Below are 13,742 nucleotides of genomic sequence, written 5' to 3' on the forward strand. Positions count from 1 at the left end.
CGGAGGGCGGCTGAAGGGGGGGGGGCTGCGGGTACCGGGGGCTGCGGGGGGGGGGGGGGAACAGCGAGGCCGGGACCCCCCCGCACCGGCACCGGCACCGGCGCCATGGACGATTCGGGCGTGATCCGCCGGCGGCGGCTGCAGGTACCGGGGGTTCGGTACCGGGGGGATGGAAACCGGGGAGATGGCGGTACCGGCCCCGGAATCGGAACGGGCGAGAATGGATACCGGGGAGTCGGTACCGGGGGTTCGGTACCGGGCTCGGGAGTGGCGTGTCCGTACCGGGAGGGTAACGGTTATCGGCAGGGGGTCGGTACCGGGCGGGATGTCGGTACCGGAGGATGCGGGGATCGGTCCCGGTGGGTATCGGAACTGGCGGGGCGTTGGTACTAGGATGAGGCGATCGGTACCGGAGGGATTGGATCGGCACCGGGGACTGCAGGCCCGTCCGCAGGGGGTGCAAGCGCAGGGCGGTACCGGGCGGGGGCGGGGCAGCGCAGCCCCGGTACCGGGAAGGTCGGTCCGGGCGCGGTCGGCACCGGGAGGTGGGGGGGGGGGGGGGGGGGCGATGCTGGCTCGGTACCGGAGGGCGTTGCGGGCCCCCGGGGGTGTCCGTGGCCGCCCGATCCGGCGGGGTTCGGCCATCGGGCGGCCCCGGGAGGGGGGGGGACGGAGGCCGCGCGGAGCCCCCCAGGGGTCGGCCCGGTGCTGCGGGGGCTCCGGGCCGCCCCCCACCCGTTGCCCCCGTTGCAGAAGGAGCTGCCGCTGCCGCGGAAGAACAGCAGGTGAGACCCCCCCCCGTGCCCCCCACTGCGCCCCCAAGCCCCCCCCCCGGCCCCGCCCAGGCCCCGCCCACTGCAGCCGCCGCGAACCGCCCCCCCCCCCCCCCGCCCCGCCGCCGCCCCGGACCCCCGGAACCCCCCCGGAGCCCCCCGATGCCGATCGTGGTGGGCAGCAGCATGTTCCGCCGCACCAAGAGGTACCGGGGGGCTCGGCCTTCCTCCCGCGCCGCCCTCATCCTCATCCTCAGCCTCCATGTCCGTCTTCATCCTCCATCGCCATCCTCAGCCTTCATCCTCATGCTTGCCCGCCTTCATCCCCGCTCCATCCTCATCCTCCCGCATCCTCGTCCTCTCCCTCCTTCGTCCTCATGCTCGTCCCGCTTCCATCCTCATCCTCATCCTCATCCTCATCCTCATCCTCATCCTCCATCTCCCCCCTCCTTCCTCACCCTCCATCTCCATCCTCATCCTCCCCCCGAGCCCCCCCCCCTCCGGCCGCCGTTCTCCCCCCCCCCCCGCCCCTCCCCGTTCTTGCCCCTCGACATTTTGGGGGGGGGGTGTGTGTGTGTGTTTGTGGGTGCCCCCCTCCCCCACCCTGGTGACGTGGGTGGGGGGGGGGGGTCCTTGTGTGAGGGGGGGTCTGGGGGGCTCCTGACCCCCCCACGACCCCCAGCTGCCGCACGAGCAACCGGAAGAGCCTGATCCTGACCAGCACCTCCCCACCCTCCCGCGGCCCCACTCGCCGCTGCCCGGACACATCGGTGAGACCCCCGACCCCTCCCCGGTGTCCCCCACACCCACCGGAGCCCCCCGACCCCTCCCCGGAGTCACCCGAACCCCCCTCCCCCAACGCTCTCGACACCCTCCCGCTGTCCCCAAATCCCCCCGGTGTCCCCAGCCCCCTCCCCCGGTGTCCCCAACCCCCCCCCCCCCCGGTGTCCCTCACCCCTCCCCGGTGTCCCCAGCCCCCTCCCCGGTGTCCCCAATCCCCCTCCCCGGTGTCCCCAAGCCCCTCTCCGGTGTCCCCAATCCCCCTCCCCGGTGTCCCCAACCCCCTCCCCGGTGTCCCCAAGCCCCTCTCCGGTGTCCCCAAGCCCCCCCGGTGTCCCCAGCCCCCTCCCCCGGTGTCCCCAACCTTTCCCCGGTGTCCCCAAGACCCCCCGGTGTCCCCAACCCCCTCCCCGGTGTCCCCAGCCCCCTCCCCGGTGTCCCCAGCCCCCTCCCCGGTGTCCCCAAGCCCCCCCCCGGTGTCCCCCATCCACCCCGCCGATCCCCCGGACCGCTGCCGCTGTCCCCAGAGCCCCCCGCGATGTCCCCAGCCTCCCCCCAAAGACCCCCAAATTCCCCCCAGACCCCCCCAAAGGGACCCCCCCAAACTGCCGGGAGCCCCCCAAGACCCCCCCTCCCCCCCCCGGGGTCCCTCTCGGCCCCCTCCCTTTTTCCCTGGGGCGTGTCCCAAAGGCTTGGCCCCGCCCATCTGCCGGGGGCGTGGCCTGCCAGGGCGGGGCGGTGACGTCACCCTCACCTGTGTGCCCAGGTAACAGCCCCCTGGACAGCCCCCGCAACTTCTCGCCCAGCGCCCCCGCGCACTTCTCCTTCGGCGCGTCCCGCCGGTGAGCGGGGCGGGGGCGGCACCGGGGACACCGGGGGGCTGGGGAGGGGTCTCCGGGGACACCGGGGGGGCTGGGGACACCGGGACACCGGGGGGCTGAGGGGGGCTGGGGACACCGGGGGGGCTGGGGACACCGAGACACCGGGGGGTCTGGGGACACCGAGACACCGGGGAGCTGAGTGGGGCTGGGGACACCGGGGGGCTGAGGGGGGCTGAGGGGGGCTGGGGACACCGGGGGGGCTGGGGACACCGGGACACCGGGGGGCTGGGGAGGGGTCTCCAGGGACAACCTCAGGGTCCGGGGGGGGTCACTGCCCTCCGGGGATGTCCCCAGTGTCTGAGGAGTGACCCCAGTGTCCGGGGGTGTCCAGGGCTGTCCTGGGGGTGTCCGGGGGTGTCCGGGGGTGTCGGGGGTGTCCTGGGGGTGTCCGGGGGTGTCGGGGGTGTCGGGGGTGTCCGGGGGTGTCGGGGGTCCCCTGACGTCGCCCCCCCCAGGGCTGACGGGCGCCGCTGGTCGCTGGCCTCGCTGCCCTCCTCGGGCTATGGCACCAACACCCCCAGCTCCACGGTCTCGGTGAGTCGGGGGGCCCGGGACCCCCCGACCCCCCCGGGGGCTGGGGGATGGGTTGGGGTGTGGGGGGGGGACGGGCGGGGGGGGGGTCCGTGCTGGGTCTGGGGGCGATGCGGCGTCCAAAAGGGGCTGGGGGTGACACAGGGGGTCAAGGGGTGATTTGGGGGGTCCCGGGTAGGGTAGGGGGTGACCCCGGGAATCAGGGGTGATTTGGGGGTCCCGGGGCGGGCTGACCCGGGGGTTCAGGGGTGACGCGGGGGTCCCGGCGGGGTCGGGGTGACCCGGGTTCAGGGGTGATTTGGGGGTCCCGGCGCGGGCTGACCCGGGGGTCAGGGGTGACGCGGGGGTCCCGGCGGGGTCGGGGTGACCCCGGGAATCAGGGGTGACGCGGGGTCCCGGCGGGGTCGGGGTGACCCGGGTTCAGGGGTGATTTGGGGGTCCCGGGGCGGGCTGACCCGGGGGGTCAGGGGTGATTTGGGGGTCCCTGCGTGGGCTGACCCGGGTTCAGGGGTGATTTGGGGGTCCCGGCGCGGGCTGACCCGGGGGTCAGGGGTGACGCGGGGTCCCGGCGGGGTCGGGGTGACCCCGCGGTCCCGGTGCCGGCGGTGACGCGGGCGCGCAGTCCTCGTGCTCGTCGCAGGAGCGGCTGCACCAGCTGCCGGCGCAGCCCACGGCCGAGGAGCTGCGCTTCCTCTCCCGCCACTTCGGCAGCTCCGAGAGCCTCGCCGAGGAGGATGGGGGGGGCCCGGGGGGGGCGCGGCCGCCCCCCGACCCCGCTCCCGCAGCCTCAGGTGGGCCCGGGCACCGGCGGGCACGGAGGGGGCGCGGGGTTTGAGGGGGATTTGGAGGGGGTGGGGGGGGGGGAATTTCGGGGGGATTTGGGGGGGGGAATTGGGGGGGATGGTGGGGGGAATTGTGGGGATTTGGGGGGGGGAATTAGGGGGATTTGGGGGAGTTCATTGTGGGGTTGGGGACAGTGGGGGGTATTGTGGGGATAGGGAGGGGCTGGGATTTGGGGTGAAATTGGGAGGATTTGGGGGGGGGATCTGTGGGGGGTGGTGGGGGGGATCTGTGGGGGGTGTGGGGGGGAATTGGGGGGGATCTGTGGGGGGTGGTGGGGGGGAATTGGGGGGGTCACCGCGGGGTTGGGGACAGTGGGAGGACACTGTGGGTTCAGGGAGGGGCCAGGATTTGGGGGCTCACCCAAACTCGGGGGACACTGGGGCGACACCGTGGCCATCGGGGGATGGAGTGGGGGGGGGTCCTGGGGGTGCTGAGGAGGGGCGCTGGCGGGGTGGGACACCAGGGGTCCCGCGGGTGCCAGCTGTGCCCCCTGTGCCAGCCCCGGGCGCTCGCCCTCGTCCCACGACAACGAGATCGTGATGATGAACCACGTGTACAAGGAGAGGTTCCCCAAGGTGGGGCTGGGGGCTCTGGGGGGGCTACGGGCTCCTGGGGTGCCCCGGGGGGGGCTGTGTGTGGCCAAGGGGCAGTTGTGGGGTCGCTGTGGGTGCCATGGGGTCACACTGTGGGGTCCCTGTGGGTTCCATGGGGTCACTGTGGGTGCTGCGGGGTCGCTGTGGGCGCACTGTGGGTGCCACGGGGTCACTCTGGGGTCACTGTGGGGTCCCTGTGGGTGCCATGGGGTCGGTGTGGGTGCCACGGGGTCACTCCGGGGTCACTCTGGGGTCGGTGTGGGTGCCATGGGGTCACTCTGGGGGCACTGTGGGGTCCCTGTGGGTGCCATGGGGTCACTCTGGGGTCACTCTGGGGTCGGTGTGGGTGCCATGGGGTCACTCTGGGGTCACTCTGGGGGCACTGTGGGGTCCCTGTGGGTGCCATGGGGTCGGTGTGGGTGCCACGGGGTCACTCTGGGGGCACTGTGGGGTCAGTGTGGGTGCCACGGGGTCACTGTGGGTGCCACGGGCTCACTCTGGAGTCACTCTGGGGGCACTGTGGGGTCCCTGTGGGTGCCACGGGGTCACTCTGGGGTCACTCTGGGGTCCCTGTGGGTGCCACGGGCTCACTCTGGAGTCACTCTGGGGTCGGTGTGGGTGCCACGGGGTCACTCTGGGGTCGGTGTGGGTGCCATGGGGTCACTCTGGGGTCACTGTGGGGTCGGTGTGGGTGCCATGGGGTCACTCTGGGGTCACTCTGGGGTCGGTGTGGGTGCCACGGGGTCACTCTGGGGTCGGTGTGGGTGCCATGGGGTCACTCTGGGGTCACTGTGGGGTCGGTGTGGGTGCCATGGGGTCACTCTGGGGTCACTCTGGGGTCGGTGTGGGTGCCACGGGGTCACTCTGGGGTCACTCTGGGGTCCCTGTGGGTGCCATGGGGTCACTCTGGAGTCACTCTGGGGTTGGTGTGGGTGCCACGGGGTCACTCTGGGGTCACTCTGGAGTCACTCTGGGGTCCCTGTGGGTGCCATGCGGTCACTCTGGGGTCCCCGTGCGGGGTCGCAGGCCACGGCGCAGATGCAGGAGCGGCTGGAGGAGTTCGTGCGGGGCTGCGGCCCCGGGGGGACGCCGCTGGCCGACGGCGCCCTGAGCTTCATCCAGCACCAGCTGGTGGAGCTGGCCCGCGACTGCCTGGCCACGGCCCGGCACGGCCTCATCACCGCCGGCTACTTCTGCGAGCTGCAGGAGAACATGGAGCGGCTGCTGCAGGACGTGAGCGGCCCGGGGACAAAGGGGGCCAGTGGGGGCCAGCGGGGGGCAACAGAGGCCAGTGGGGTCGGCGGGGGCCAAAGGGAAACAATGGGGGCCAGCAGGGGCCAACAGGGAACAATGGGGGCCAACGGGGGCCAGTGGGGCCAACAGGGAACAGTGAGGGCCAACAGGGAACAACGGGACCAGTGGGGAAAAACAGGGAAAAATGGGGGCCAACAGGGGCCAAAGGGGAACAATGGGGACCAACGGGGCCAGTGGGGCCAACGGGGACCAATGGGGCCAGTGGGGGCCAAAGGGGGCCAACAAGGGCAAAGATGGAACAAAGTGGGCCCCACGGGGATCAACGGGGGCCAATGGGGGCCAACGGGGGCCAATGTGGGCTAAAGGGGAACAACAGGGGCTAAAGGGCAACCACGGGACCAACGGGGGCCAGCGGGGGCCAACGGGGTCTGGAAGGACTCAGCAGGGACCCAAGCGACCCAACGGGGCTCAGCACGAACCCGAGGGACCCCCAAGTGTCCCCTGTGTCCCTCTGACCGCCCCAATGTCCCCTCTGGCCCCCCTGACCCCCAACCCCCGTGTCCCCTCAGGCCTACGAGCGCTCCGAGTCGGAGGAGGTGGCCTTCATCACCCAGCTGGTGAAGCGGCTCCTCATCATCATCTCCCGGCCCGCGCGCCTGCTCGAGTGCCTGGTGAGGCCCCGGCGCCTGTCCCCACCCCCCCTCACCTGTCCCCTGCCCGTGTCCCCCCCCCCCCCTCACCTGTGTCCCCCCCCGCAGGAGTTCGACCCCGCGGGGCTGTCCCAGCTGCTGGCGGCCACCGCGGGCCGGGCCGAGGGGCCACTGCGGGCCGACACCCCCCGGTACCTGCTGAGACAGCTGGGGCGGGCACGGGGGGGACGCACAGGTACGGGCACACCTGTGGGGACAGGTACGGGGTGTGCAGATGTGGGGACAGGTGTGCTGGGGACAGGCATGGAGTGGGGGGGTTTGGGACGTGGTGGGGACACAGGCAGGTGTGGGGGGGCACACCTGTGTCCCCCCGCACACACCCGCGCCCCCCGTGTCCCCCCGCACACACCTGCGCCCCCGTGTCCCCCCAGACATGCTGCACCTGGAGGAGCCCGACAGCAGCGGCACCAACACGCCGGAGCCCGAGGAGGGGGCTGAGGTGGGCGCTGGCTCCCCCCGTGTCCCCCCCCCCCCGGGTCCCCCACCCCCAACCCGTGTCCCTGCCATGTCACCTGTCCCCCCCCCACGTCCCCAGGGCCGCGCCGCCCTCCCCAGGCCCAAGGAGCCGCCAGGTGAGAGCGACTTCGAGACCATCAAACTCATCAGCAACGGCGCCTACGGGTGAGGGGGGTCCCGGGGGGGGTCGGGGGTCCCCCGGGGCCGTGCGGTGACCTGTCCCCGCGGCAGGGCGGTGTCCCGGTGTCCCCCGGGGCCGTGCGGTGACCTGTCCCCGCGGCAGGGCGGTGTCCCGGTGTCACCCGGGGCCGTGCGGTGACCTGTCCCCGCGGCAGGGCGGTGTCCCGGTGTCCCCCGGGGCTCTGCGGTGACCTGTCCCCGCGGCAGGGCGGTGTCCCGGTGTCCCCCGGGGCCGTGCGGTGACCTGTCCCCGCGGCAGGGCGGTGTCCCGGTGTCCCCCGGGGCCGTGCGGTGACCTGTCCCCGCGGCAGGGCGGTGTACCTGGTGCGGCACACGGCCACGCGGCAGCGCTTCGCCATGAAGAAGATCAACAAGCAGAACCTGCTGCTGCGGAACCAGGTGCACCAGGCCTTCGTGGAGCGCGACATCCTCACCTTCGCCGAGAACCCCTTCGTGGTCAGCATGTTCTGCTCCTTCCAGACCCGCCGCCACCTCTGCATGGTCATGGAGTACGTGGAAGGTGGGGCCGCGCCTCGCGATAGGGGCGGGGGCGTCGCGATAGGGGCAGGGGGGGTCGCGTGATGGGGCTGGGTGTCGGGATATGGGGCTGAATATCACGATATGGGGCTGGGTGTCGGGATATCGGGATAGGTATCGGGATATGGGGCTGGGTATCGGGATATGGGGCTGGGTGTCGGGATATCGGGATAGGTATCGGGATATGAGACTGGATATCACAATATGGGGCTGGGTATCAGGTTATGGGGATGGGTATTGGCATATGGGGCTGGGTGTTGGAATATGGGACTGGGTATCACAATATGGGGCTGGGTATTGAGATGTGGGGATGGATATCATGATATGGGACTGGGTATTGGGATATGGGGATGGATATCACAATATGGGGCTGGGTATTGAGATATGGGGATGGATATCACGATATGGGGCTGGCTATCAGGTTATGGGGATGGGAATTGGGATATGGGGCTGGGTATTGAGATATGGGGATGGATATCACGATATGGGGCTGGGTATCAGGTTATGGGGACAGGTGTCGGGATATGGGGTGGGATGTCACGATTCGGGGATGGGGACGGGGATGTGGGGCTGGGTACTGTGGTAACAGCTGTCCCCCATGCCCCTGGTGTCCCCCCATGTCCCTGATACCCCCACGTCCCCCATGTCCCCGTGTCCCCCATGTCCCCAATGTCCCCGATGTCCCTGGTGTCCCCAGGCGGGGACTGTGCCACGCTGCTGAAGCACATCGGGGCGCTGCCGCTGGAGCTGGCCCGGCTCTACTTCGCCGAGACCGTGCTGGCGCTGGAGTACCTGCACACCTACGGCATCGTGCACCGCGACCTCAAGCCCGACAAGTGCGCCCGGGGCCGTGGGGGGCTCGGGGCACGCACCTGGGCCTCGCCCGGCTCACCTGCGCGTCCCCCGCAGCCTCCTGATCACCTCGCTGGGCCACGTGAAGCTGACGGACTTCGGGCTCTCCAAGATGGGGCTGATGAGCCTCACGACCAACCTGTACGAGGGGCACATGGAGAAGGACGCGCGGGAGTTCCGCGACAAGCAGGTGGGTGCCACAGGTGTGCCCAGGTGGGTGCCACAGGTGTGCCCAGGTGTGCCCAGCTGCCCTCAGGTGTGCCAGGGGCAGGGTGGGACGGCGTCAGGGGACCGGGTGCGTGTGCAGCGGCCGCAGGGGCGTGTCCCGTGCTGAGCCCACCTGTCCCCAGGTGTGCGGCACCCCCGAGTACATCGCGCCCGAGGTGATCCTGCGCCAGGGCTACGGGAAGCCCGTGGACTGGTGGGCCATGGGCATCGTCCTCTACGAGTTCCTGGTGGGCTGCGTGCCCTTCTTCGGGGACACCCCCGAGGAGCTCTTCGGGCAGGTGATCTCAGGTGTGGCCCGTGGGGACGCAGGGGGGGGACACAGGGCAGGTGACCTCAGGTGTGGCGGGGGACACGGGGACACAGCAGGACGGGCACAGGGGGTGGCGTGGGGGCACACAGAGTGGGTCAAGTGTGGGGACACGGGGACGGGACAGGTGACCTCAGGTCCGGGGTCTGTGCTCAGCTGTCCCCTCCGTGTCCCCTCCGTGTCCCCTCCGTGTCCCCCCGTCAGACGAGATCCTGTGGCCGGAGGGGGACGAGGCGCTGCCCCCGGACGCGCAGCACCTTATCTCCTGCCTCCTGCAGCCGGACCCTCTGCGGCGCCTCGGGGCAGGTGAGGACCACCCCCCCTACCCGGGACCCCCCCCAGCCCCCCGGGACCCCCCCAAACTCCCCCTGACCCCCCTGAGCCGGCGCTGCCGCGCAGGGGGGGCTCAGGAGGTGAAGGCCCACGGCTTCTTCGCCGCGCTTGACTGGACGGGGCTGCTGCGGCAGAAAGCTGAGTTCGTGCCGCACCTGGAGTCCGAGGAGGACACGAGCTACTTTGACAGTGAGAGACCCCCGGGACCCCCCCTCCCCGGGGACCCCCTGTGGGACATCCCTGGGATTCTCCTTGGATCACCCCAGACCCTCCCTGGGACCCCCCTGGAACATCCCGGGACCCCCCCAGCCCCTCCCAGGCTCTCCTGGGGGTTCCTCCCCCCCCGGGTCACTCTAAGGCCCCCCCCACACACACACCTGTCCCCCCCCAGCGCGGTCGGACAGGTACCCCCACGTGACGTCATACGAGGACGAGGACACGACGGAGGACGAGCCCGTGGAGATCCGGCAGTTCTCGTCCTGCTCCCCCCGCTTCAGCAAGGTGGGGCTGGGACAGGGACAGGGAAAAGGCAGGGACATGGACAGAGACAGGACAGGGACAGGCACAGGGAGGGGACAGGGGACAGAGACAGGGCAAGGACAGGACAGGGACAAGGACAGGTGGGCGCAGGGGCTGGGGGGACAAAGGTGTGCGGAGGGGGGATGGGAATTTGGGGTCGCAGGGGACGCGCGGGGCCTGGGATGGTCCCGTGGGACTCGGGCCTGATGGTGGGCGTGCCCGGGCGTGCCCAGCTGTGCCCAGGCGTGCCCAGCCGTGACCAGGTGCGCTCCCACAGGTGTACAGCAGCCTGGAGCAGCTCTCGCAGGAGCCCAAGCCCAAGGGGCGCCCGCGGGACGAGGGGAGACGCGACGGCTTCGCCCGCGAGCGCGGCTGGAGAACGGGATCCCCTGAGCTGTGCGCACCTGGCGGGGCCGGGGCGGGGGGGCCCCGGGGCCGTGCAGGGGTCCCTAACCCCCATCCCCGCCCGTGTCCCCGCAGGAAGCACCGCTCGGCGGGGGAGGGGCCGCCCCCCGAGGGCGAGGGCAGCCCCCCCCCGGGCGCCCGCCGCCGCTTCTCGGCGCTGCTGGAGCCGGCGCGCCCCGCGCCCCCGCCCGAGGAGCGGCCGTGCCCCCGCAACGGCGGCCGCGAGGGACCCCCGGACGGAGCCAGCGAGGAGCCGGGTGCGTCCCGGGAAGGTGGGGAGGGGTCCCCGGCGTGCCCCGGGTCCCTTCACCGCCCGTGTCCGTCCCCCGCCTCTACTCCAGGGGAGCGAGCGCCGCGGGCCGCGGAGCCGGCCCCCCCCCCGCACCGAGCTGGGGCTGCGGCGGCCGCGACACCCGGGGGTGGCCCCCGCCGAGGCCGGGGGGGACAAGCGCAGCCCCCGCGCCCCCGGGAAGGTCACCAAGTCGGCGTCGGCCACCGCGCTGTCCGTCATCATCCCCAGCGGTGGGTGACACCCCCGGGACCCTCCCCAGGGAGCCCAAATCCCCCCGGGATCCCCGCAGGGACCCCAAATTTCCCCCCCGGGACCCCCCATTCCCAGGGATCCCCTCCCAGGGACCCTAAATCCTCCCGGCACCCCCCTAAAGGACCCTCCCCGAAGGACCCCAAACACCCAGGGACCCCTCCACCCCCCCGGATCCCCGCGGGAGGGGGCTGGGGGTCTCTGGGGTTTCTGTGAGTGTTGGGACCCCCGATCCCGCGGATTTGGGGTCTCCCATGGGGGTTCTGTGGGTGGTGGGACCCCCAGTCCCACGGGTGGGGTGTCCCCGGTCCCGGGGGGTGACAGCGGTGCCCGCGGGGGGTCTGGGGGGGTCTCCCTGGGGGTTTTTGGGTGGCGGTCAGCGGGGTCTGGGGGCGCAGGGGAGGCGCCCGGCTCGTCCCCCCTGGGCAGCCCCATGTCCCCGCGGTCGCTGTCGTCGGACCCCTCGTCGCGGGACTCGTCGCCGGGCCGGGAGCTGGCCCCGGCCGTGGCCGCCCCGCCGCGCTCGCCCATCGCCATCCCCCGGCCCGGCAAGAAGTTCGGCTTCACCCTCCGGGCCATCCGCGTCTACCTGGGCGACAGCGACGTGTACAGCGTGCACCACGTCGTCTGGGTCAGGGACACTGGGGACACGGGGGGTGACACGGGGACGGGGGGGGCAGCGGATTTTTGGGGCGGGGGTCACGTGGTCAGGGACGGGGATAAAAGGGGGGCGTGGGCGGGCTTGGGGACGAGCGGGGACAGGGTTTCTGTTGGGGGTGGCAGCGCTCAGTGTCATTTGGGGCCAGGGGACGCGGAGGGACGGGTGGGGACAGCGCGGGACACGGGACGACGGGCGGGGGGCAGGTGTGGGGTCCGGGGCGTGGCGATCCAGGTGCGTTGTGGGGAACCCCGATTTGGGGAACACGGCGGGTGGGGGAGGTGTGGGGGGGTCGGTCCGGGGTGTCACATCCGCGGTGCGCCGTGGGTGACCCCGTTTTTGGGGGGCAGCACGTGGAGGAGGGCGGCCCCGCGCAGGAGGCCGGGCTGTGCGCCGGGGACCTGATCACGCACGTGAACGGGGAGCCGGTGCACGGGCTGGTGCACACCGAGGTGGTGGAGCTCATCCTCAAGGTGGGGGCACCGGGGTGAGGGGGCGGGGGTCACGGGGGGGGGGTGTGTCATGGGCTGCGGGGAGGTCACAGCGGGCTCAGGGGTCACCAGGGGGTCGGAGCTTTTTGGGGGTCGTGGGTCGCGGCAGGGTCATGGCAGGCCAGCCAGGACCAGGGGGTGAGTCCCGGTGCGGGTGTGAGGGGGGTGGGTGTTGGGGGTCGCGCCCGTGACGCGTTGTCGCCCAGAGCGGGACGAAGGTGCTGGTGACAACGACGCCGCTGGAGAACACCTCGATCCGCTTGGGCCCCGCGCGGCGCCGCAGCGCCCGCGCCAAGATGGCCCGGAGGAACCGCCGGGGGGGCACCGGGAGCGGCCACGAGAGGTGGGCACGGGGCACCGGGAGGGGCACCGGGGGGCGGGGTGGGGGGAGCACCGGGGGCGGCACCGGGATGTGACGGTCCTCCCGGCCGCCAGGCGGCGCAGCGCGCTGTTCCGGCACCTCGCCCGCCAGGCCTCGCTGCTGCACACGAGCCGCTCGCTGACGTCACTGAGCCGCTCGCTCTCCTCCTCCGACTCGCTGCCCGCCTCCCCCACGCACGCGCGGGCGCGCGACCCCGGTAAGGGGCGGGGCCACGGGAAGGGAGGGGGGCGGTGCCGGGAAAGGGGCGGGGGCTTGAGGAGGGGGCGTGGTCACGGGAACGGGCGCCCGGTGCCCGGTGCCGGGAAAGGGGCGAGGGCTTGAGGACGGGGCGTGGTCGCGGGAACGGGCGCCCGGTGCCCGGTGCCGTTCCCCGTTCCCGCGCTCACCCCGTTCCGCGCAGGGGCCTCCCCGCCCAGCAGCTCGCCGGGCTCCAGCGCTCCGCCGTCGCCGGCGGGGCCGCACCTGCGGCCGAGCTCCCTGCAGGGGCTGTCGCCGAAGCTGCAGCGGCAGTACCGGGCGGCGCGGTGCCGCTCCGCCGGCAGCATCCCGCTCTCGCCGCTCGCCCACACGCCCTCGCCGCCCGCCGCCTCCCCGCCCGCCTTCCCCGCCAAGCTGCACCCCAAGGCCGCCGAGTCCCCGCGCCTCGCCCGCCGCGGGCTCCCCGAGAAGGCGGCGCCGGGGCCGCCGCGCAAGCTGGGGCTGGAGCCGCCCCGCAAGGACTTCCCGGCCGAGCCGCCGCTGCAGAGCTTGGCCGAGTGGGACGGCGAGGGCCCGGCCGAGCCGCCCCCTCCCGCGCCCCCCGCCCGCCGCCTGGGCCGGCAGGAGCTGCCGCTGCTGCTGGGGGGCCCCCCCGGGGCAGAGCCGCCCGCACCGGGGCCGGAGGAGCCCGAGCGGGGGGCGCGGGGCCCCCCCAAGGCGCTCAGCCCGGTGCAGGAGCACGAACGCGGCGGGGCGGCCCCGGGGGGGCCCCCGGTGCCGATCGTGGTGGTGGGGCCCGGCGCGACCCCCGGGGATCCCCGGAGCGCCGCGGGCCCCCCCGGGCGCTGAGCTTTACCCGAGCCCCCCGACCCCCGGCTGTAAATAGGGGGGGGCACCCCGGGACCCCCCAGGCATGCGGGGGTCGCGCCCCCCGGCCCCTCCCCGCGTACGCGAAGGGTTAATACTGTGACACACCCCCCCCGTGTGACGTCACCGACCCGGCACCCCCCCCGCGGTGTGATGTCATCGACCCGGACAACCCACCCCCCCCCGCCCCCCCCCCAGGGTGATGCCCCTCTCCCCCCGGTCTCCCGTTTGCCCCCGGTTATGGCTCCCGGCGATGACGTCATAGTGCCGATGTCATGGGTGGGGCACGGGTGCTGCTCTGATGTCACTGGGGGAAGGGGATGGTGACGTCATCCTGTCGAGCGTGATGTCACGGCCGCTGCGGCATCCGTGCGCAATCGATGATGTCACGGCTGTGGCATCACCGGTGGCATTCGAGTGGTG

The 13,742-nt window shown here is 72.7% G+C and overlaps 1 protein-coding gene across 1 annotated transcript; it reads left to right on the forward strand.

Moving 5' to 3' along the window:
- Positions 1-105: 105 nt before the first annotated feature.
- Positions 106-13,301, forward strand: MAST1 (microtubule associated serine/threonine kinase 1). The gene is given in 29 exon segments (XM_068178877.1): positions 106-144; positions 754-785; positions 1,456-1,496; positions 1,499-1,543; positions 2,320-2,395; positions 2,890-2,968; positions 3,588-3,701; positions 3,704-3,756; positions 4,308-4,383; positions 5,428-5,634; positions 6,225-6,326; positions 6,414-6,540; positions 6,737-6,804; positions 6,901-6,986; positions 7,313-7,521; positions 8,236-8,374; positions 8,448-8,580; positions 8,741-8,906; positions 9,130-9,231; positions 9,325-9,447; positions 9,650-9,759; positions 10,055-10,173; positions 10,258-10,271; positions 10,273-10,704; positions 11,122-11,354; positions 11,732-11,854; positions 12,079-12,215; positions 12,308-12,450; positions 12,655-13,301. Coding segments are annotated over 29 exon segments (3,975 nt in total).
- The last annotated feature ends 441 nt before the right edge of the window (positions 13,302-13,742 follow it).

This window comes from Anomalospiza imberbis, unplaced genomic scaffold (genome assembly GCF_031753505.1).
Source record: "Anomalospiza imberbis isolate Cuckoo-Finch-1a 21T00152 unplaced genomic scaffold, ASM3175350v1 scaffold_61, whole genome shotgun sequence".
Classification (NCBI taxonomy): domain Eukaryota; kingdom Metazoa; phylum Chordata; class Aves; order Passeriformes; family Viduidae; genus Anomalospiza; species Anomalospiza imberbis.